The sequence below is a fragment of the Cibotium barometz genome, chromosome 32 (genome assembly GCF_041138505.1).
Source record: "Cibotium barometz isolate CiBa-2024 chromosome 32, ASM4113850v1, whole genome shotgun sequence".
In the NCBI taxonomy this organism is placed as follows: domain Eukaryota; kingdom Viridiplantae; phylum Streptophyta; class Polypodiopsida; order Cyatheales; family Cibotiaceae; genus Cibotium; species Cibotium barometz.
In genome coordinates this window covers 32,000,005-32,021,908 of record NC_141077.1, presented here as the reverse complement: position 1 = coordinate 32,021,908, position 21,904 = coordinate 32,000,005, and the positions used below count along the sequence as shown (strand labels likewise).

The following is a 21,904-nucleotide window of genomic DNA, read 5'->3' as shown; positions in this document are numbered from 1 at the left end:
ACTGCGTTTTGGGGCCAATCGGTGTCCTTGTACTATTTGCAGGAGCACTCTAGCTCCCCCTGCTTATTTCCTTTTCCAGGTCCCCATTGGTGATGAAGTGTCTTGTGTGCGAGTGTTTGTTTCACCGCCCGTCAAATTTCTTAAGGCCGGTTTCAATCTGTCTGTGGATGAAACGATGATGAAAACTTGAGAGTTGTACCCATGTTGTCAAACAACCGTCTCCAAAATAAACTCATCATCCGTGGATCACGGTCACTAATGATAGACGAAGGCATGCCATGATACTTGAAGATGTTCGCCATGAACAACTTCACCATGTGATCAACTTCTTACGCACGGAAATGAAATGAGCCTACTTACTGAACCTGCATATGATAGTCCAAATGCCATCATTCCCCGTTTGTGTCCTCCAAAGATCAAATATAAAATCCATGGCAATGCTCTCCCATGGTCTATCTAGAATAGGTAAAGACTAAAGTAACCCTCGTACGGTCATACTTCACCTTCTAACATACGATGCATTGCCTAACAAAAGCATCAACATATCTTCTCAAGGTTGGCCAATAAAAGAAAGCCTCAATTGCCTTTACCGTGGCGACAATACCTCTATGACCTGCATCAACGGAGCATGACTTTCGATCATAACCTTCAGTCGTAACTGCTTGGTAACGCACAATCTACCATGCATCAACAAAAAGCCATCCCTGAGAGTATAATGATCATGCCGCTAACCCTCAAACATCTGATCATAGACCCTTCCAAAATCCTCATCCTGTGCATACTGCTCTTTCATCTCATCAAGCTCATAATGATAAGCAAGTGAAACTGCTAAGACCTGTGGCTTGCGTGACAAAGCATCTGCCGCAACATTCTTTTTGCCTTCCACATGAACAATCTAAAAGTGGAACATAGACAAAAAGTTGGCCCATCTCATATGCTTCTCAGAAAGTTTAGTTTGCGTGAGGAAATAACGCAAGTTCTCATCATCTGTCTGCACAATGAAATTAGCCCCAAGCAAATAGTGTTTCCATGTAGAAAGAGCATGGATTACAGCCAACATCTCTTTCTCATAAACCTGTAAATGCTTCTCGGCATTCTGTAATATACGACTCTCATAGGCTATCACATGTCCTTCTTGCATGAGAACTGCCTGTAACACGTGGAAGCTCTGGGGGTCTTCTTTCAACCCTAAACACCATCTAGAGCATGCTGATGCAAAAACGCAAACAGAAGGGACAGTAGAGAGAGAGAGATATGGCTGGAAATTCAGTATATTCATATGGTACAAAAAGGTACCCCTAATCTACAGCCATAGGCTGCCTTCATAAAAGGTAGAATACACCAAAATCTGTCCTACTCTAAGGACCCATTCCTTAAGGGAATGAATCACTCTACCAATGAGCATTCTTGCCTACTTATAGGCCCTTGGACAAATAAAACGCTGGCCAACTGCTGGTCGGCCAGCCGACTGGGCATAAATCCATATATCCTGAAGCGCTTGCAGCCAACCTTGTTCTGTGAAGCCGACAGAGCCTCCTGTGCAGCCGACAGAGCCTTCCACCTTTTCCATGCCCTGCTCCAAGTCCAACACTGGCCCAAAACTGTAGCATGCTCCTACACTCTGGTCTTTTTTTGGTTGCCCCTGCTGGACTAGCTGAGTTACTTGTCCATGGGCACACACATGCACATGACATCCCCCTCTGCTAAACTTGATGACAAGATTCCAACTTTTTCCTTGGATGACTGTCATGCACATGACATCCCCCTCTGCTAAACTTGATGATGGGATTCCAACTTTTTCCTCGGATGACTGTCATCGTCCCATTCTGTTCCAGGGGTCCCTCTGTCATCCATCCATCTCTGGCAACCCCTTTCTCTAAAAACCCCGGCATAGTCTCCAAAACCACTCTCAACTCTGAATAAGATCTATGCATCTGTTCCATCCAGTCCCCAATCCATTCCTGCCTTGACTTTGGACACTATCTTGGTCTTCATTCCTAAGAAATGAATCTGGCACTCTCACATCACCCCTTGAAGGATAATCCTCCCTTGGGACCGTTGCCCGAGAACCTCTCTGGCTCACAGGACTGCCATCTCCTCTAGCTTTGTGGTACACCACCAACAAACCTCCTCGGAGCTCTTCTCGATCTTGTGTTCCTTGCCTTGGGCTTCGTACCCGTGCACTTTCTTGTACCTTGGACCTGTACAAAATCATATGGGACTGAATCAGTGTTTAGCTTTGTTGAGCCTGAAGCTTTGATACCAATGTAACACGTGGAAGCTCTAGGGGTCTTCTTTTAGCCCTGAACGCCATTTAGAACATGCTGATGCAAAAACGCAGACCTTCCATCTTTTCCATGCCCTGCTCCAAGTCCAACACTGGCCCAAAACTGTAGCATGCTCCTAAACTTTGGTCTTTTTCTGGCTGCCCCTATTGGACTAGCTGAGGAACTTGTCCATGGGCACACATGCACATGACACTGCCCCAATGTTGTTCCCACATTTATCACACTGGACAACAAAAGCCTTTCAGAGATCCGATAATACCAATACGAGATCCAAAGTAAGCTTTTCTTTAAGCTTTTTAAAGGCTGCAATTTTTTGATCAGCCCATCGAAAAGGCTTCTTTGTTAAAGCATGAAGGGGCGAAGCAATCTCAGCAAAATACAGTATGTAACGCCTGTAATAGAAACACAATCCCAAAAAGCTACGCACATCATGCACGGTCCTCAAATCTGGCCAATTGAGAATTGCTTCCACTTCCGAAGGATCCATACGGACTCCATCTTTAGACACGATATGTCCCAAGAAGTGTATCTCTTCGAAGAACTCACTCTTCTTGCCATTAATGACCAACCTATGCTTCCAGAGTTCTTCAAACACAGTGGCCAAATACTTCCTATCCTCCTCCTCTGAGCGTGAATGCACAATCATATCATCAAAGAATGTGCCCACAAACACTCTTTGAGGCCGAGAAATCCTATCCATCATCCTGTTAAAGGTGACAAGAACATTTGTCAAGCCAAAGGGCATGACCAAGAACTCATATAGCCCAAAAGTGGTCCGAAATGCTATCTTATGCACATCCTCGGGTCTAATGCATATCTGATGATACCCGCTTTTCAAGTCTATCTGACTAAAGACTGTGGAGCCCTGTAAGCGGTCCAATATGTCATCAATCCTCGGAATGGGGAATCGATTCTTGATGGTGTTCTTGTTTAGCGCCCTGTAGTCAATACACATGCGCCAAGAACCATCTTTCTTTTGTACTAAGAGCACAAGTGAGCAAAAGGGTGATGAGCTAGGCTGAATCAACCCCTTTTTCAACAACTCCTGTACCTGGCTCATAATTTCCTCTTGTTGGGCTACACTAACACGGTACGGCGGTCTATTTGGTGGGGTACTCCCCGGAATAAGATCAATAGCATGATCTTCTGGTCTTTCCAGAGGAAGTTCTCCTGGTAATGTCTCGAAAAAACAATCCTAGTACTCACGTAGGAAATCAGTCCTGTCTTTATCTAACATAGACAAATTAGATTTAGACTCATTATCTTTTGCATCCTTTACAAAAACCAAGTACGCAAAAAGATGCTTTTTCATAACTGATGAAATGGCCGAAGCCGATACAATAGGAACAAATTTCCCTCTAAGCTTTACATCCAAAATATGCTCTTTCCCTCTATGAGTCAAAGTAATCTTCCTGTTATACGTATCCACCACCGCATGTACTCTATGACACCATGGCATACCCAACAAAACATCACATGCATCAAGTGGCATGATAAAGAACTCCTCACTATCCACATAACCCTGCACATGAAGCCTCAACTTCGCAATAATAGGGGTAACGAGTTCTACATATCCAGGACAAGCCATATTAACCTCATAAAAAGACCCCATCTCCTCTGCGCGGATCCCCAATCTGCCAGCCAAATCTAATGAGATAAAGTTGGCTCTAGCACCTGTGTCAAAGAAAATCAAGGCATTCTAATCTCTAACTTTGCCCCATGCTGTCACCAGCCTGGACATTTCCCAATATGAAAGGGGTCTGGTGGACTCCAGGATGTCTAAATATTTGGAAAGTACAAGCTTTGGAAATGGGGGATTATCCTAGAATACAAAGGACCACACTCCTAAAATTTAGGAGAGTTGCTATTTTTGGCCTAACTCTGATGGAAATTCTATTCGCGTCATTACATCTGGAATTGAGCAGATACCAAGAGTTGGCAAAGTGCCTATGACAAAATGTCTACCAGTTGGGATATTTCTAGAGATAAAGTTTCTTGAAGGACCCATCTCTTAGATTGGGACATGTGGCAAGAAAGTGGACCAAAGTGAGACAAGTGGCCTCACACTTGTCACTTCAGCTATTGTGTGGCTCTCCACTTGTCATTGTAGCCTTCTCTTACCATTTTAGCTCATGGGAGGCCCAAATCTATAAATTGGAGCCCTCTCTCTTCATTAATAGAGGCTCTCTTGCTGCACACTAGCCTCTACCACCGTTACAGGCTGCCCTAAGGATGGCTACTCTCTTTCACTCTCTTGAAGGCTGCCCATGAAGAATACCAACTGTTGGGGACTGTTTTGGAGGCTTCCATCGCGAAGAGATATTGAAGACAAGGGTATTTAATCATTTATTATGATTTCTAGCCATTATACTTGTTGTACCAGCTTTTGTACTTGTTGTACCTGTTGTACCAACCACCGTACCGGCTATACCAGCCACCGTACCGACTGTACCAACCACCGTACAGACTGTACCAATCATTGTACCTACTGTACCAGCTGAATGGAGAGTTGTACTTGCTGTACCAGCTCTATTGCATGAAGACCCGTGGTTTTTGGAAAAGAACCAGTACCCACACGGAAGTATATGGATTTTATTGTTGGCTCTGCATTTCTACAACCATTCCGGCTTGGTTGTCTCGTGTTGGGCTATGTTATGGCATTTGTATATGGATAATCCGGCATCTCCCGTGGGGAGAGTAAGGCCCTCAAAGCTTGTACATGATATTATTCTCCTTGGGTAATAAAATACTCCAAGGGGGGGAGGGGGGGGGGGGATCGACCCATTCCGGCCTCTATGCGATGTCACACGTGCAAGCTCCATTTTCAACATTTGTGGATGTTTTGTCAGGTATTTAATTTTGTATTTTCAGATTCAGTTATTGGTAAAATTAAATATTGTTTGTACAAGTCTTGTCAGGCAAAAATATCACATCCTGTTGCCTTCATTAGGTAAGGCCACCAAGATGGTGACTTTTTCCCATGATTACCCTGACCACGCCCTCACGTTTTGAGAAGCCAATGAAGGTTATCTGGGGTATGAGGAAAACTGAGAGCAAAGCAGATTCGGGAGCACCAGGTATTGCTCCCTCCGCAGTTTCACCTTGCCATGCGTTAGTACGGGCATGCCTGTTGGTGCACGGTTCCGAAAGACCAGTGTGAGGACAAGTGTTCATCCAGTGAAGGTGGGAGATTACTTGTGACTTGGTCTACTCCGACACAATTGATTCTTCACCGACAACATCTTATTGTTTACCAATTGTACTCACTCCTTGTTATGGAGAAATCTGGCCTAGGGCCCGTGAACACTTATACATATAAATACTCCAAGAAATACAACAGTATTGAGGCTGGGGCCCGCCCTTTCCGGCCCCAGTGATGGTGTCAAGTGTTCTTTGTTATTTTCAGTTTTAATGTTGCAAGTATTGTCCATTGTTTGAATTAGTTAAGTGTATTTTATCTTCCGATTTGTAGGCCTCTTGTAGGGAGCGGTTACAACAACCAAACCCTAACCCTAAAAATCAACCAGCCCTAACCTGAAAATCAGCCTTAGCAGCGTTTATATGGAAGAGCACGAGAGAATGTCCCATTCAATTTTGACCCCTTTGCCCAATTTTGCCTAATTTATGAAATTCTCCAATTTTCTACGACACCAAGTTTAAAAAAAACGATGGCAAGCTCTAGCCTCACCGGGTCTCTAGCCTTAAAACAATGCTTGCTTAGGATCCCCTTCTCTCTTCCACGCACATGATCATTCCCCTTCAGGCTGAATCGGCCGTTTGCAAGCCTCACCACCTCTATGTGAAAAGACACGCCTTTTGATGTTTTTTTTAAATAATGCTTTTAACAAAGCATTATAGCTCCATACCTCAGCCACCTTACAAACCAACCTTAGCCTTTTAGTATCTAAGGCTTCAAAGCCTTAGGCACGTGGCAGCCCACATAACCCAGCCAAACCAACCGGCCAACGTGCACACCATTTTTTTATTTTTATTTTTAAAAACATGCACCCAATGCCCAGCCATGCTGTTAATAGCCAGCCCCAAACAACGAACAAACTCCCCCCCCCCCCCCCCCAAAAAAAAAAAAAGAGATAATCGGCCAACCTCACATGGAGCGAGCGAACACACACAACAACAAAAAACAAAAACAAAAACAAAAACAAAACTGTTACTTCTCTGCAACGCATGAATCAGCAGCCTCCTCCAATGCAACAGCCAATGGTTTCTCCCTTTTTCTGCAGCATTATCAGGTGTGTTCGTTTCAGCATTTTGTGCCTGTAAAATCCCCATACATCAACATAACAAAAAAGCACAACAATGTTGCATTGCTTTATCTCAAAAACCCGCCACTTCATAATTTTTCGGACACAGCACATATCGGCTGCCAACGTTACCATGTACAAGTACAAAACCAGTCCCAACATTACTTGGACCCAGTTGTCCATTGCCCAATAAATAGGTTCAAGCTTCACTTTCCAGCCCGTACCTTCTTATGGATGAGGCACCCGATAACCTTAGCTATCTTCAAGACACTCCTTGGGCACCCTCCCGTGGTCCTAAACCTGCTTGTTTTCCCAACACTTTTCCGCATTCACCATGAAGGAAGAACAGACTCTAGAAGCATAGTCACATGGAACATCGTTCCAGAATGCAAGGAACGTGGGAACACCATGTAGCTTGCGTAGGGAGCGTAGAAACGTGTTGGAACGTTTGAGGCAGCCTGTCACCTAGCATGCGTACTGGGAACGCCTCGAACGCATTCCTGGAATGCCTGAAACGCATTCCACGATCAGCTGGTTTGAATGGAGCGGACGCGCACAAATAAAAAGATCATGGCCGCGTCGCGTAGTTTTTTGCCGTTTTTTGGTTACTGCCACGACTTCTTGGCCGCATCGCTCATTAATGAGCGCCTAACGTGCCTACAAGCGGCGGCCAGCAGCCAGCCACACCGACGCTAGCCAACCACACAAACTTGAAACAACACACAGTGCAACGCCCACGTCTTGCAACTTGAAATGGCTTATGCTTCGAAACAGCTTGCACAAGAAATGCAGCCACGTCCACTCGGCACGTTGCCAACCTCAAGAAGAAGCTAGTTAAAGGGGATTTTTATTAATTTTTTAAAATTTTAAAAAAAACGTCTTGCCACCTTACATAACGACCTCTCTCTCTCTCTCTCTCTCTCTCTCTCTCTCTCTCTCTCTATATATATATATATATATATATATATATATATATATATATATATATATATTTAACCTTGTCTTGTGCAGTGCATAAGGCAAGTCTAATACAGAATGTCCACATTTTCTATCTTACAATCTCTCTCTCTCTCTCTCTCTCTCTCTCTCTCTCTCTCTCTACTAACTCACTCTACTCTTTAGAGTTTAAAGTCTAGATTCTCTCTCTCTCTCTCTCTCTCTCTCTCTCTCTCTCTCTCTCTCTCTCTCTCTCTCTCTCTCTCCAGTCAGGGTGCTGACCACAGAGGATATTGAGGAGATCCGCCAGTGTCCGATGCGGCACATATTATGAGATGGAGGTACCTCCATAGTGTACCTTCCAGTTCCAGTTTCATTTTCTAGGTGCCAGTAGTATCATCTTTATTTTTCATTTTCTGGGTTTTTTTATCCAGACATTGTATCAGATCCACCATGATGTAACTTTTGGTCTCATAGGTCATTATGGCCTTTTGAAGACGTTAATATAACATTTCATTTCATTTCATTTCTCTCTCTCTCTCTCTCTCTCTCTCTCTCTCTCTCTCTCTCTCTCTCTCTCTCTCTCTCTCTATATATATATATATATATATATATATATAACCTTGTCTTGTGCAGTGCATAAGGCAAGTCTAGAATTTGAAGCCTTCTCTCATTCCTATAGCTATGAAGTTACAGAATGTCCACATTTTCTATCTTACAATCTCTCTCTCTCTCTCTCTCTCTCTCTCTCTCTCTCTCTCTCTCTCTCTCTCTCTACTAACTCACTCTACTCTTTAGAGTTTAAAGTCTAGATTCTCTCTCTCTCTCTCTCTCTCTCTCTCTCTCTCTCTCTCTCTCTCTCTCGTAATAGAAGATATATTACCAAACATCACTTTACAAATGGCCACATGGTCTACACTTATGAGATAGAGTTGGCAGACATGTCTAGATTCAAGTGCAACACCATGGCTGCTCAACTTTCCTTTCGAATTCACCAATATCGTGATAAGATGGACTTTGAGGTTGTGCCCCTATCCATATATGACATGATCTTGGGTCAACAATGGTTATATTAGTATGACCCTCTCATCAATTTTCCTAGCCACACCTTACACTTTCTCAAAAATGGCATGGACCAATCTCCAAGGCATTCGCGATCAACCCTCCACAGCAACCTTGTCCACACTTCAAGCGAAGCGGTGGGTAGGTTGTTCTTCGACACTTTTAATGGTTTATTCCAGAGGAGACAATGCCTGACCATACATAATTCAAAGGTGGCATATTTAGTTCAACCCTTCTTTGTCCCACATTTGGATCTTTTTCTTGTGGAATTACCCCCAGTTTTGTCTCCTTGGTGACTAGTGGATCATCCAATTGATCTACTTCTTGGCAATTCGCCGCTCCATATCAAGTCTCTTTTAATGAATCACAAGAACTTCAACGCCAAATAACGGAGCTCTTGGACAAAGGCCATATTCGTCCCAAGAGAGTCCTTTTGGCGCACCAGTTCTGCTCGTGAAAAAGAAAGATAAGTCAATGCAAATTTGCATTGATTATTGTGTCCTTAACAAACTCACTATCAAGAATAAATAACCTCTTTCTCAAATTGATAAACTAGTTGATCAGTTGCTTTATGCCAAAGTATTTTCGAAGATTCATTTAAAGTCAGAATATCATCAAATCCATATTCGTGAAGTGATGAACGCAAGACTGCCTTCCACACGAAGTATGAACATTATGAATATTTGGTCATGCCTTTCGTGTTAACCAATGTCCCAGCAACTTTTATGAGTCTCATGAATGACCTTTTTCGACCATTTCTAGACAAGTTCACGATAATTTATCTTGACGATATCTTGTTTTTTAGTGCTTTAATCGATGAGCACAACAGGCATCTACATCAAGTTTTTTAGATATTGCGCGACAATGCACTTTTTATTAATCCACAGAAAAGTGAATTTTTCAAGGCATCGTTAAAGTATCTTGGGTACATTATTTCAGATGATGGTGTTTCCATTGTTATATTAAGGATTGACCGACGCCGCAGAATGTTCATGATGTCAAATCATTCTTGAGTCTTGCCAATTTTTATCATACAAAGGTGTATAAGTTTTCGGCCATTGCATCACCATTGACAGAGGTTTAAAAGTCAACACCTGCTTTTCAATGGACAAATGATGCTTCTCACGCCTTTGATAAGCTAAAGGTTGCTTTGACAACAACCCCAGTAATGGCAATTACAAATCCCAATCTTCCTTTTGAAGTCATGGCAGATTCTTCTAACTTCTGCTGAGGAATAGGTGGCTGTCCATAGAAGGAACTCTGAGAGTTTGCACCATAAGCATGCTGCATATTCGGAAACTGGCCAAAAGATGGTTCCTGTGGGATGGCACCACTATGACCCTGTGGAAGATTCTTCGAACGAACCTTCTTCTTCTTTTTCTCGGGCTCTGTGCGGGGCTCTATGCGGGATCTCATAAATTCAGCAAATCTCTCGCTCTGTGTTTGCTGCATAAAAGTATCCATAACACTAGCCAAGCGATCTTTGAACCGAGCATCATCATCCTCTTTACCATGCACATCTTCTGGCTGTGTTACATCCTCATAAGGCTCAACATCTACAGCCTGTTCTCCTGCAAAAATATCCTCAGATACATCTCTTCAGGAGAAGTCTCTTGCTCTTCTTCTTCATGATAGAAGTACTCATCCTCTGTATCAGACATGATTGCTGAATTTCCAGCGATGGCTTTCTTCAAAGCAACCACAAGCTCACCCCCTTCAGAAAGTTGATGATTGGTCCCGGCGACGGAACCTTGAAACCGGCCTCTGATAGAAAACCAGAGTGCGGTAGATTAGCAATCACCCGTCCACTTGTAGTCTAGATGTGAAAACAAAGCAGATTAGAGCTAGAGTGCCCAAATCTGAAAACACAGCGACACCTGTTGGCCCCAAAGCTTGGCGCCCCTTGCGGTATTTCTTTATTCAATTATAATAAAATGAATGGCTGAGTACAACACAAAGATCAGCCAAGAGTTTACACCTGTATATCCAATCTGACGGCCCACAAATCCTTCTTAGCACAGAGGATCTATGCACACAGATCTGTGTCTCTAAATAACACACTGTGCCTCCCTCTGATCAGCCAAGATCACTAAGCAGGCGAGCCATGGGCATACATCTGGCATAACTCAAGTGCATGATACATCATCTCAGCTCAAACATACATGTGCTGTCCAAACTCTGTCTCAACCCTTGTCAATCTGCCATACCCCTCCTCTCACAAGCGGCAAGATAACTCATATCTGCAACAGACATCAAGCAGTAGAAAGAGAGATAGATGAACAGAAACGGAGCTTACCAAATTCAGCTCGTGAAACAGCACTGGAGGAAGCAACAACACCAATCTGTACTTGCAGGCACTTGTATCCACAATCCTGCTTCACACATGTGCTTGTACTTGCCTGTATCCTCCTCCTGATGTTCACTCTTATGCTGTCCTTGAAAATACAGATCTGAAAATCAGCACTGTACCCGTCTGTACCACCTCGGGATACGTGCCAAGAGTTGTACTTGCACAATCAGCCTGCTGTCCTGATTCTGGTCGCCTGAATCTGTGTAACCAGGCCTGTCTAGCACCTGTCTGCACCGCCTGCAGCAACTGTACTTGCTGTACCTGGCTGTCCGTACAATGTGCGGCAGCCGTACAGTACTGTACTGGCTGTGTACTTGCTGGTACAGCCTGCACAGGACCTGTGCGCAGAGAATCCAGCAGAGAAAGAGTGCTTACAGCAGAATTCAGCAGCCGCCTGTGTGTAGCGTGGACCAAGAAAGAGCCTGCAGCCTGTCCGTACAGGGCTGTACGGCTGGTTTGCACAGGGAAAACAGCAGCAAACAGTCTTCAGCAGTCGCCCTTCTCCTTCCACTTCTCCACGCTTGTGTATATGCGCTTGAAGAACTCCACGATTCCCTCTTTTCCAAAAGCTAGAGAGAGAGAGAGGAGAGAGAGATACACTTACTCCAAAAGTGGCTCCTCCCCAAAATAATCCCTAGGGCCCCAAACTTTAATAAGTTCCTAGGGCCACTAAGGCCTAGGGGCAAACTTTAATAAACATTAAAGTTTAATGTTTCTAGTTCCCCCCTTCACACCTAGGGATGTCCACACATCTTAAACTCTGTCCGGGCACCCCCCATGTGAATCATAAAATATTCTGACTCTGCAACCACCATGCCCACACTTGTACTGTTCCATTTTCACAGGGCCATGACAGTCACCGTGTGTGTGTGTGTGTGACACGGCTTCTGCCTTTTTTGCGCTTGAGGGTAGCTCCCTTTCCAATGGCCTATCTGGCCACAAATAAAGCACGGCCCTCCCAGATGTTTTGAAGGCTCGGATCAGTCCTCTGAGTCTTCTTGGAATTTAGTTGACCCGAAGTCTAGGTCTTATTCTGAGTTGTAAAAGCCTTCACAAACCTTAACCTTTTTTTTACGTTTGGCATCTAGTTCGTAGTTACCTTTCAACTTCTAAGGAACATTCTTCTTACTCTTCCCAGCAACTCTCTCTTCATAGATCTTTATAAAACGGATAGCATCCTCAAGTGTTTTGCAATTATTGTTCCTCACTTGAAGCTTATGATCCTGGGGACAATTCCTGCATAAGAAATCCAAGCAAGGTGACCGCATCCATATGCGTCATCTTCGCCTGCAACTCTCTAAACTTGTGCAAACACGTGCCAAAAGACATGGTCTTCATATCCAACTCTGTAAACCTGGATACCACGTCATACTCATCCTCCACCTAGAGGAACTCATCCCTAAACATCTGACCGAAACTAGCCCAAGCAATAGGCTTGTTCCAAAGCTCTCTCCACCATGACAGGGCTTTCCTTTTCAAGAGGCCTTGCACCATCTGAATCTTCCGAGCATCCTGGAGAGGATGGTATTCAAAATTTCACCTATTAAGCCATGCATCAACCACTTCCTGAGTTCTCTCCCTCCTCTCCCCCAAAAAAAACTCTAGGATGTAGAAAGAAACCAAAGCCTTCCCCAAGCTCCGTGTACAAGAAGAGAGGTGCAAAATCTGCTCCTTGGATATTTTGTCCCACGCTGAATAAGAGCTTCGTTTGATGGTTTAATGCTTAAGATGTGCTTTATTATATACGCCACACATGGCCTTTTTCCAAAAAAAGAACGCCCATACTACTTTTTTAAAAAATAAAGCAAGCTCTCCCCTTCTTGAACCCGCTGAAGTTGCTCTATTTAGAAGGTTTCTCTTAAAAACAGCACGCATGCTTTCTCTTTTGGTTTTTTAAGAAACAACATCAAAACATAACAACTTGCGCTTTCTCTCGCTGGCAGCATGTGCAGGCAACGCCCAACATCCTCCTGTCCATACCCGTGTACAGGCGCATATCCAGCTGGATGCACTGACTGTTCACCCTCTGCTGGCCGCCTTGGTTTACTCTCTCTCTACTCTGCTGTGCAGCCCTGCCCTGTAAGAAGCCGCCCTGCCATGCTTTTCTTCACACCAGACCCTTCTGCTGCGCACATAAGCCTCTGTCAATCAGCCCCTCAACACCTCTTGCCTACATGTATACAAGACATGTCAAGGGTAGACTCTTGAGGATAAATTGAAGCCTGCTTGGGCATCAACCAGAGAGGTACTAGGGTTTCATAAGGGTTCTTCTATACATCTACAACGCGCATGACTCTCCATATTCCCTCTCAGAATCCAGAAACAACCATGCCAGTAACCCTAGAAAGCATACTTCTTATGAGACAAAAAGCAAGCTACGGTGCTAGGAGAAATACCGGGGAATCTCGACATGAATAAACCATGAAAGATTTTTTTGTTTTTGTTTTTCGAGCCGGGGTCAGAGACGAGCACGCTCGCCTCTGAGACTCGAGCAGAGAAACCATGAAAGACACGCAAACCTTTGTAGACTCTATGTTTAGGTCGCTCTGATACCAAGTGTAAGAGGCCTCCCATGCCTGTCTAACCAAGGTCTCCTAAACACAATCCAAACAAGATTAGAGAAGAGGTGCAGGCAAGCTTACCACCCAACCATAGGATTAGGAAAGAGGACATACTCGAAAAACCCTGGCAAGGTTTCTATAGACCCAATGCCGTACGCATGGCATGACCGCGATGGATCGTAAACCGACCTCCAGCCTTCATACGAAACCAAAGGGCGGTGCAAAAACAAACTTGCACACAAAACACTTCAACACCTTTGAGGACCAAGAAAAGGAAAACAAACAGGGGGAGCTAGAGTGCTCCTGCAAATAGTACACGGACACCGATTGGCCCCAAAAAGTAGTGGCGTCCCTTGCGGTATTTCTTTAATTGATTATAAGAGAGCTTTGATTACAGTAAGGCCGGAAACTCAGCCATCACAGTAGAACTCCTGAAGCCTGCAAAGACCCTGCATCATGGCTTCATATCCACTCGGCATCCACAAACAAGTCCAGCCATTGTTCACATCAAAAGACTCCCACACATTGAGTCTGCATACAGAAGCTTTCTCCCATGATCACGGTTGCCACAACCATCCATAGCCTCTCACCCTATGAACAGCATCACACCCTGACACATCCAGTGCTTCTGCATTACAACACAGACTCCCAAACTGTTTTCCATAAGAGAACTTGCATCACAGCACAGCATACCATACAGTCGACACACCTATACCAACCCTCTCTACCTTCCAAGGATACTATCCATCTCTGTCATGGATTCCCTGTCCCCTGTCCAATCAGTAGCAAGGTTGTACCAAACATGTGTCCATTCCTGTACCTTCTGCCTGCATGTGACCTATCTCCTGGAGAACCATAAACATGTTTCCTCGAGAAACCTACGACCTGTTTCCACGTGAAACCCTTAGGCATGTTTCCCTTTGAAACCTTTGTCATGTTTCCATACAAAACCATTCCAACAACAGTGCCAACAACAACGGCATACATCTAGTTACCTGTTCCCTCGTGAAACATCTCGAAACATAGAGATGCCCATAACTTCAGGTCCCTCTGTTCCTTTCCAGCAAGAAGAAAACAATCTGCTCCATGAGCATGCAGCCATGCGAGCTTGCATTACTCCCATGCCAAGGAACACATTCAAGTGACCTGTACTTGCAGCCGGAAACCCAAGCACATAGCTGAATTTGCTGCCCAGCCTTGTACTCCCTCCTACAATCCACGCTTCTATGTCCAGCACTGTTTGTACGAACAACAGTTCAGCTTCTTCTTGCCAAAAGCAAAGGAGAGAGAAGAAGATCCTGCAGGCGCTTGTATACTCTGCAACACAGTAGCCAATAAGTCCTCCAAGAGCTAAAGAGAGAGAGAGAGAAAGAAGGCCTATGTCTCTGTTATGTAGCACAATACAGCAGCCAGCCCTTTACTCTCCCAAAAGCATGCCTAAGGAGCTATTCAGCTGCACCTGTAACTTCTGTAGCACAGCCCGCCTGCTGTCCTTCCAAAAAGCCAAGGTTATTCAGCTGCGCAGACCCGCCTGCACCTGTTTTCTCCAAAAAGCAAGAGTAAGCCTGAAGCACAGCCCACCTGTAGCTGTTTTTCCCAGAAAACCAGAACTCAGCGCTGGCCACCAGCACACTTTCCCAAAAAGCATGAGAGAGAAAGGCATGTCCTCCAAAATTGGAGTAGCCCCCATAAATAGCCTAGGGGCCACTCAAGGTTATAAAACCTTCCTAGGGGCCACCCAAGGTTATAAAACCTTTTGAACTTTAATTCTTGGCCACCAAAGGTTATAAAACCTTTTAAATTTTAATTCCTTTGTCCCCTTCACACTTGGGGTTGTCCACACATGGGTTTCCTTTTTAACTCCAAACTGATGCCACTCACACTGTCCACCATGTCCCCGTGCACACCTACATACTGTCCAGAGAAAAACACAGGGTCGTGACATGGATTGTGGCTAGCAACTCACCACCCAACCATAGAGTCTCCGGACTCACCCCCGAGCCTGAGATCCGATTGTCGTGAGCCTACCAATCACCAATGCCCCCTGGCGTCCCATACCACCAAGCCGAATCAACCATCTAACAACTCCATCACCAAGAGATCCTGCACACTTCTTGGCAACCCCAAGCTACCACATGGCTACTTGATCTCTTGTGTCTAATAAGTGACCCCAAGTCACTTACATGGTAATAACCTCGCTATAAGTGGCTTGCTTTTATTATAAAGCTTTCTTACTTTATTTATAAGCTTTTAGCCATTATTAGTCCTAGTTATTACTATTAGCCTGTGGCTATTATTTCCAATCCCACGGCCAATCTAGACCTCTTCTTGCTAGCACCATTAGCCTATGCGTAAACCTCTAGGTCCCCACACCCTTGGTTAAGCCTTAACCCTAATTCTAGGTTAACCCTCGTTGGGATATCCGATAAATCGGAGCTTATATGTGTGTAACACTGTGAACAGCCCCTTAAAAGGCTGGTAGTGTGCATGTGTGAGTCTGTGTGTGAACCACCTCTTAGGAGAGTGGATAAGCACGCATTAAATAAGGGTCAAAGGGTTTCGTGTAAGAAAGGCCTATATAACAAGCAATTGTACTTCATTTTAAATAAATCAAATCCGTATTTGAGTCGTGCAACCATCTCTCTCTAGCTTTGGCTCTTTCTTTCTCTCCTTCTCTCTCAACAGTCCTCTCCCTCTATCTTCACCATGGTGATCTACCACCCACCATAACCTTCTCTAAGACATCAGAGCAAGGTGTTGCTTGTAACGTATCACCATGCTTGCTGCTTCGAACGACTCGCCCCGCGCGCCTGCTACTTCGGACAATTCGGCGCCACCCATTTTCACTACCCAGAGTGGCGGAGCCCGTGCTAAGGTGTGCCAGCTAGGCTGAGCTGAGCACCACCGCTTAGTTGGCTAGGCAGACCAAAGGGGCAAGGACCCAAAAGATTTACAAACAAAACATTCTACTTTTCAACAAGATCCTTAGTAACTTTTACTGAAAGTGCCAGCTGGCTCTAGTTCGAGTGGGCCTGCTTAACAGCAGGTCCCAGGTTCAAACCCTGGTACCTTAGCAGTAGGAAAAACTCACCAAAAAAATTACACTAAAACGTTTAGCTCAGTCTACTAGCTTTGTGGCAAACCTGCACGTTTGCTGAAAGTGCGCAGCACAACAAGATTTTCATGGTTCTTCACCCAGGTTATGCGGGAGGGCTCTCCTGAGAACTCTATATAAGCCTCATCCAAAACAACTAAAACTGGCAGCTTCAAAATTTCCAAGAGGTCTGCTTCTGTTATCAGACTGTCACACCGACAAATGCAAACTTAATTTAAAAAATTCAGTCCATCAAGAACATCTTAAATTCTAGGAAGATGGCAGCACTACCAAAATACAAAAGGTTTCTAGAAATGATTTCTCTATGCATCACACCTGCCGTCTGGATTATTAGGAGATGTCAAAAAGATGACCTTTGGGCAATGCTGGTTCACTGCATTTATGATACCTTCAACATCCAGACTGAAATTCGACCGACGTGGGACTGCACATGTTGAAAGAGAAAAACAAGGATGCATCAGAAAGACACCTGACCCAGAGGAAGAAAGACAGCAACACGAAGATTCCAAAAAGCACCTGTTATGACTTTAGCCCCATTCACATCAGCATCGAACACATACATTGTGAACGTAGGTGGACAATCTATAATTCTGTCACCAGGCTCTAGTGTACACCTGGGAAAAAAAGCATTGATATAAAACTACATTTTACCGAAATGATACGAGAATCGTATTATTTACCTTCATTGTCAAATATAAAGTAAACATTGTGTAAGGCCATGCACAAGACCCAGATTCAGAAGAACTTTCTGTACCGCATTATAAGATCAATAAGCTCATCTGCACCACACCCAACAAGAATATACTCTGCATCTAAACCCGAATCTTTTGCAAGTGCAGATCGTAAGCGCCTTGACTCAGGGTCAGGGTATATGTACGGAAACTCTATTTGCCCTAAAGCCACTAAAACCTGTTAGCATGCCAAATAAAGTGTGAGAGCTAGCACATTCAATAGTTTCCACTATGTCTTATAGCTTACGCCACTAAAATCATGTGCGTTTGGAATGCAGAAACACAAGAAATGGATGATAGACTCATTACTTGAATGATGATACATTGGTAGAACTAGAAAGGGAAACACCACAACAGAGCAATAATTTATGTTGATATGTATATGAAGACCCAAAACCACATTACCTCTGGAGGCGGCCCATAGGGATTCTCGTTTGCATCAAGCTTCACGATATCCTTAGGTTCTCTTCCAAGTTTTGCAGAAAGAACCTAGTGAAAAACGCCTAAGAATGTGAATCAACCACAAGCACCATGTCAAGAGAGCCAATAGAGAGACAGAAGACACAAAAAAAGCCACACTAACCATCTGAAGCACGCCAACAATAAGAATGCCTACAACAAGGGGGTGTACATAAGTAACTACTAACACGTGGATGCATTTTCACACCTGGACGAATGGCATATAGAAGGATTTTTATGTGCAGAAACCTAAGTGTATGTTGGTTCCCAGCACCATGTATTTGTGGATGGTTGTTCAATTCTACTGTCTGTGCAATCAAATCTGAAATTTTATTAAGCTGATTAAATCACTTCTGCAAAGCTTACCTGACAATATCTTGGAAACTTTATTGGAGCTCCATTTAAAAGGGTAAATCAAGAGGACATTCACCATTTGTAGAAACAATCTTTTTATAGATATGATCCTTTGATCCAATGGTGGGAACACACACTTACTTGGCATGGGAATGTTCCACAGAAGGTGCCAAGGTTGGTGAAGTGACAAAATTAGTGTGCCCGTAGTAGCAGGGTGCCTAAGGTGTTCACGATGTAATGTTCACAACAAGCCAAATCTCACTTCATGTTTGGATAAGATAAAGACAGTCTTTAAAAAATTTGCAAACGACTTTTTGGCTCTGAGTTAATCACCTCAGATGCTGCCATTGCATCCAGGACTTGGTAGCAAATGCTCAACCCCCATGTAAGTTTCCATACTGCCTAAGCAAGATCATAGAGGGGAAACATATCGTATAGAGTACATTTTTCAGCCCAATCACATTTCTTTTTCTACCTCATTTCTATTTGCGAAGAAGGAAGACCGTTCCGCGCTATTCAAGCAAGGATCTCACCTCTCCCTCGAGTACAATGAGACGAGCACGACCATGCAAGCATTGCTTACCTTTTTTTTGGGCAGGCTACGCAAATAATCTTGGGAGAAGCACGCTGCTCCTCACTAGAACCCTCTGAGTCTATATGCTCAAACTCTGTAAAAAGAGTTGCCAAATCCTGAAAAGAAGCATCCTCTGGAAAGGTCGGCATCGCAAGATGTAAAGACCCTATAGAAAAGATGGGGTCCATCTACTCCAAAGTCACAGGAAACGGCCGTTTCAGCCCCTAAAAACACGTTCCTCCATTTCAGGACCCCATCCGTTTCCATGGCTGTTTCTCGTCTCCCAAGTGATGTTGTCACAGGAAACGGTTGTTTCCACCCCTAAAAACTTATTTCCCCGTTTCCATTCCTCAAACGTTTCCATTCCCGTTTCTCGTTTTTGGTGACTATGATCTGCTCAAACTCTATACCACGAGTTGCCCAATGCTGTACATAAGCACACTCCACTGAGACGGGCATTGCCAGATGAAAGGACTCCACATCCCCCTCTAAAAAATGATGTCATCGGATTAATACAAGCCCAACCTAATTCTGAAAAACTCTCGAAGTATCCATGTGCCCCAGGCACAGTTAGCAACCACAAATCCAAAGCATCCCACCAGGTCCAAAAGTCCATCCTCCAAAACAAACCTGCACACCGCATCAAACCCAATGCAGAACTAGTAGGGGGAGGGGCATCCTCAAAAGAATCACAAAGAGAGACAGAGGTAGACTCCTCACAATGAGGAAGGGAAGCATGAATATAAACTGCAGTGGTAACAAGGTCCTCAAAAGCATCACCGATAGCAAAAGACTCTTCCATAAGTAGAATCAGATCCATAGAATCGGCAACAAACAAGCGATCCATGTGAAAGGATCACACCTCACAACCAAAACACCCTCCTTTCTCTACAAATACTACAAAGAACACAGGCTCAGACAAAATAAACTTTGCTCAAGATCTCTGAAAAGATCACTACTCTCCTCCAAAACTTGTAAACTCCTGTGACAGAAGAAAGTCTCCACAGATACAAAACTGTCAGAATACGCAGCGGAGATGATGACCAGATCTGGGAACACTAGAGCAAAACGCATGCAGAAAAAATACAGCACAAGAGAGAGAGAGAGATATAGGCGTGTAACTCTGCTCTATATACACAAGAAGATCCCGGTATGATACACAAGTGGTATGGGGGCTGGGGGCCTATTTATATGCCCCCACATCAGCAGTCGGCCTGCTATAGGGCAGCCAACTGGACACAAGAACCTCCACAACTGGATAATCACAGTCGGCAAGCATCAAAATGGGTCGGATAGCTCCAGAAGAGTCCCACGACTCATGCAGTGCAGTCGGCCATGTCACAGATGCAGTCGGCCAAGCTCAGGGTCCTCCTGCCCACAGAAAAAATGGAAAAAATAAGGGAAAAATGCGAAGTGGGGAAAAATGATAAAACACCTCATAAGGGCGGGCACACCCACAACAAAGGACCTGGTGTATAAAAACTAGACAGGAGATGACTTCTAACACCCCCTCTCAGCTCCTAGCTGTGAAACCAACCACTCGGAGCTGGGGTGCCGCCTGAGCAAATCCTGAGAGAGCGACTTCGTGAAGAGGTCCACAGTACTGTCCTCCGTCGAACAGAACTCTAGCAAGATGTCATCAGCAACGATCTATTCACGAACAAAGTGCCTCTCGATGACCATGGGTTCCTCAAGTGAAAGCCCAAACCTGCAATGCAACCTCTGCATCCTCACCACCTCACAAGCAGCATCACAAGCAGCTCGGTACTTTGCCTCTGTCCGCGACAAGGCAAAAGATGACTGCCTCTTACTGCTCCGGAAAACTGCTCCTGGACCTGAAGAAGATCTCCTCGTGTCCGGATCTCCTCCCTGAATGGGAGAAGAGATTAGGGTTAGAGATTCATGTGGGAGACATACATAGAGAGAACAAGGGAGAGAGAGAGTTGTGGGGATAAGTCAACTCATCAATAGCATGAGTGTGTGACTCCCCTATCACACATGTATATTGCACTAGTACACATAGTGCACTTAGTACATTAAATGTACTAAGTGTACTATGTACTATAACTTATGGGCTTGTACACACTATAAGGGTGGGCATAATGCCTTTACCCCAACAACCTCCCACTTAAAGATGAAGGAAAAGAAAAATCAGCATATACATGATAATATACAAGGCCATATCAAGGCTGAAAATGGCCTCATCCAATGCCCATCAAGTGTCTGCAATGAGCAAACCGCTCCGGAGGCAAACTCTTTGTCAACAGATCAGCCGGGTTGTCATCCGTATGAATCTTAACCAGCTGAATTTGCTTGTTCTTTATCACCTCTCTGATGAAGTGATACTTCACATCCACATGCTTCGTCTTTGCATGAAAGACAGGGTTCTTTGCCAACTGGATGGCACTCTGACTGTCACAATGCAACAATGGAATATCCCCTGTATAGCCCAAATCAACCACTAACCGAGATAGCCATAATGCCTCCTTGCAAGCCTCAGTGGCTGCAATATACTCGGCCTCTGTAGTAGATAAGACTGTGCACTTCTGCATCCTGGATATCCATGACACAGCACCTCCTGTGAATGTAAACACATAACCGGTAGTAGACTTCCGGTTATCTGGATGACCGGCATAATCCGAATCCGTGTAACCATGCACTAATGCATCCTGTTTGCCAAAGCAAATGCACATATCCTGTGCGCCCTTCAGGTATCTCATGACACCTTTCACTGCTTCCCAATGCTTCTTGCCAGGGTTGGCCATGTATCTAGAAACCACTCCCACTGCAAATGTAATGTCCGGCCTAGTAGCAACCATGGCATACATGAGACTGCCACAAGCTGAAGCATACGGAATCTTAGCCATATCAGCCCTGCCACTATCTGACTGTGGGCTGTCCATAGCACTGAGTTTCACATATGGAGGCAAAGGAGTACTAGTCTTCTTCCCCCCGTCCATATTGAACCTCTGCAAAACTTTGCCAATGTATTCCTTCTGAGACAAATACAACACATGCTGATTTCTGTCCCGAAGTATCCGCATACCCAAGATGTGATTTGCATCACCCAAATCCTTCATATCAAAGGTTTGATGCAGCCTCAGCTTCAAGGTATCCATCTCCTTACGAGATTTCCCGGCAATCAACATATCATCAACATACAAGATGAGGATCAATAGACTGCCATCCAAAGCTTTCTTGGTGTACAAGCA

At 44.4% G+C, this 21,904-nt stretch overlaps 1 protein-coding gene across 1 annotated transcript in view; it reads right to left on the bottom strand.

The window, feature by feature from the left end:
• LOC147620095 (histidinol-phosphate aminotransferase, chloroplastic-like) overlaps positions 1–21,904 on the bottom strand; it is a 71,550-nt gene that overhangs the window by 21,629 nt on the left and 28,017 nt on the right. Inside the window, exons 2-6 of the mRNA XM_086772273.1 lie at positions 17,711–17,794; positions 17,329–17,483; positions 17,091–17,188; positions 16,890–16,998; positions 16,603–16,760 (exon numbers count right to left, since the gene is read on the bottom strand). Coding sequence (XP_086628399.1) covers positions 16,603–16,760; positions 16,890–16,998; positions 17,091–17,188; positions 17,329–17,483; positions 17,711–17,794 — 604 coding nt within the window. The remainder of the gene's footprint in view (positions 1–16,602; positions 16,761–16,889; positions 16,999–17,090; positions 17,189–17,328; positions 17,484–17,710; positions 17,795–21,904) is intronic.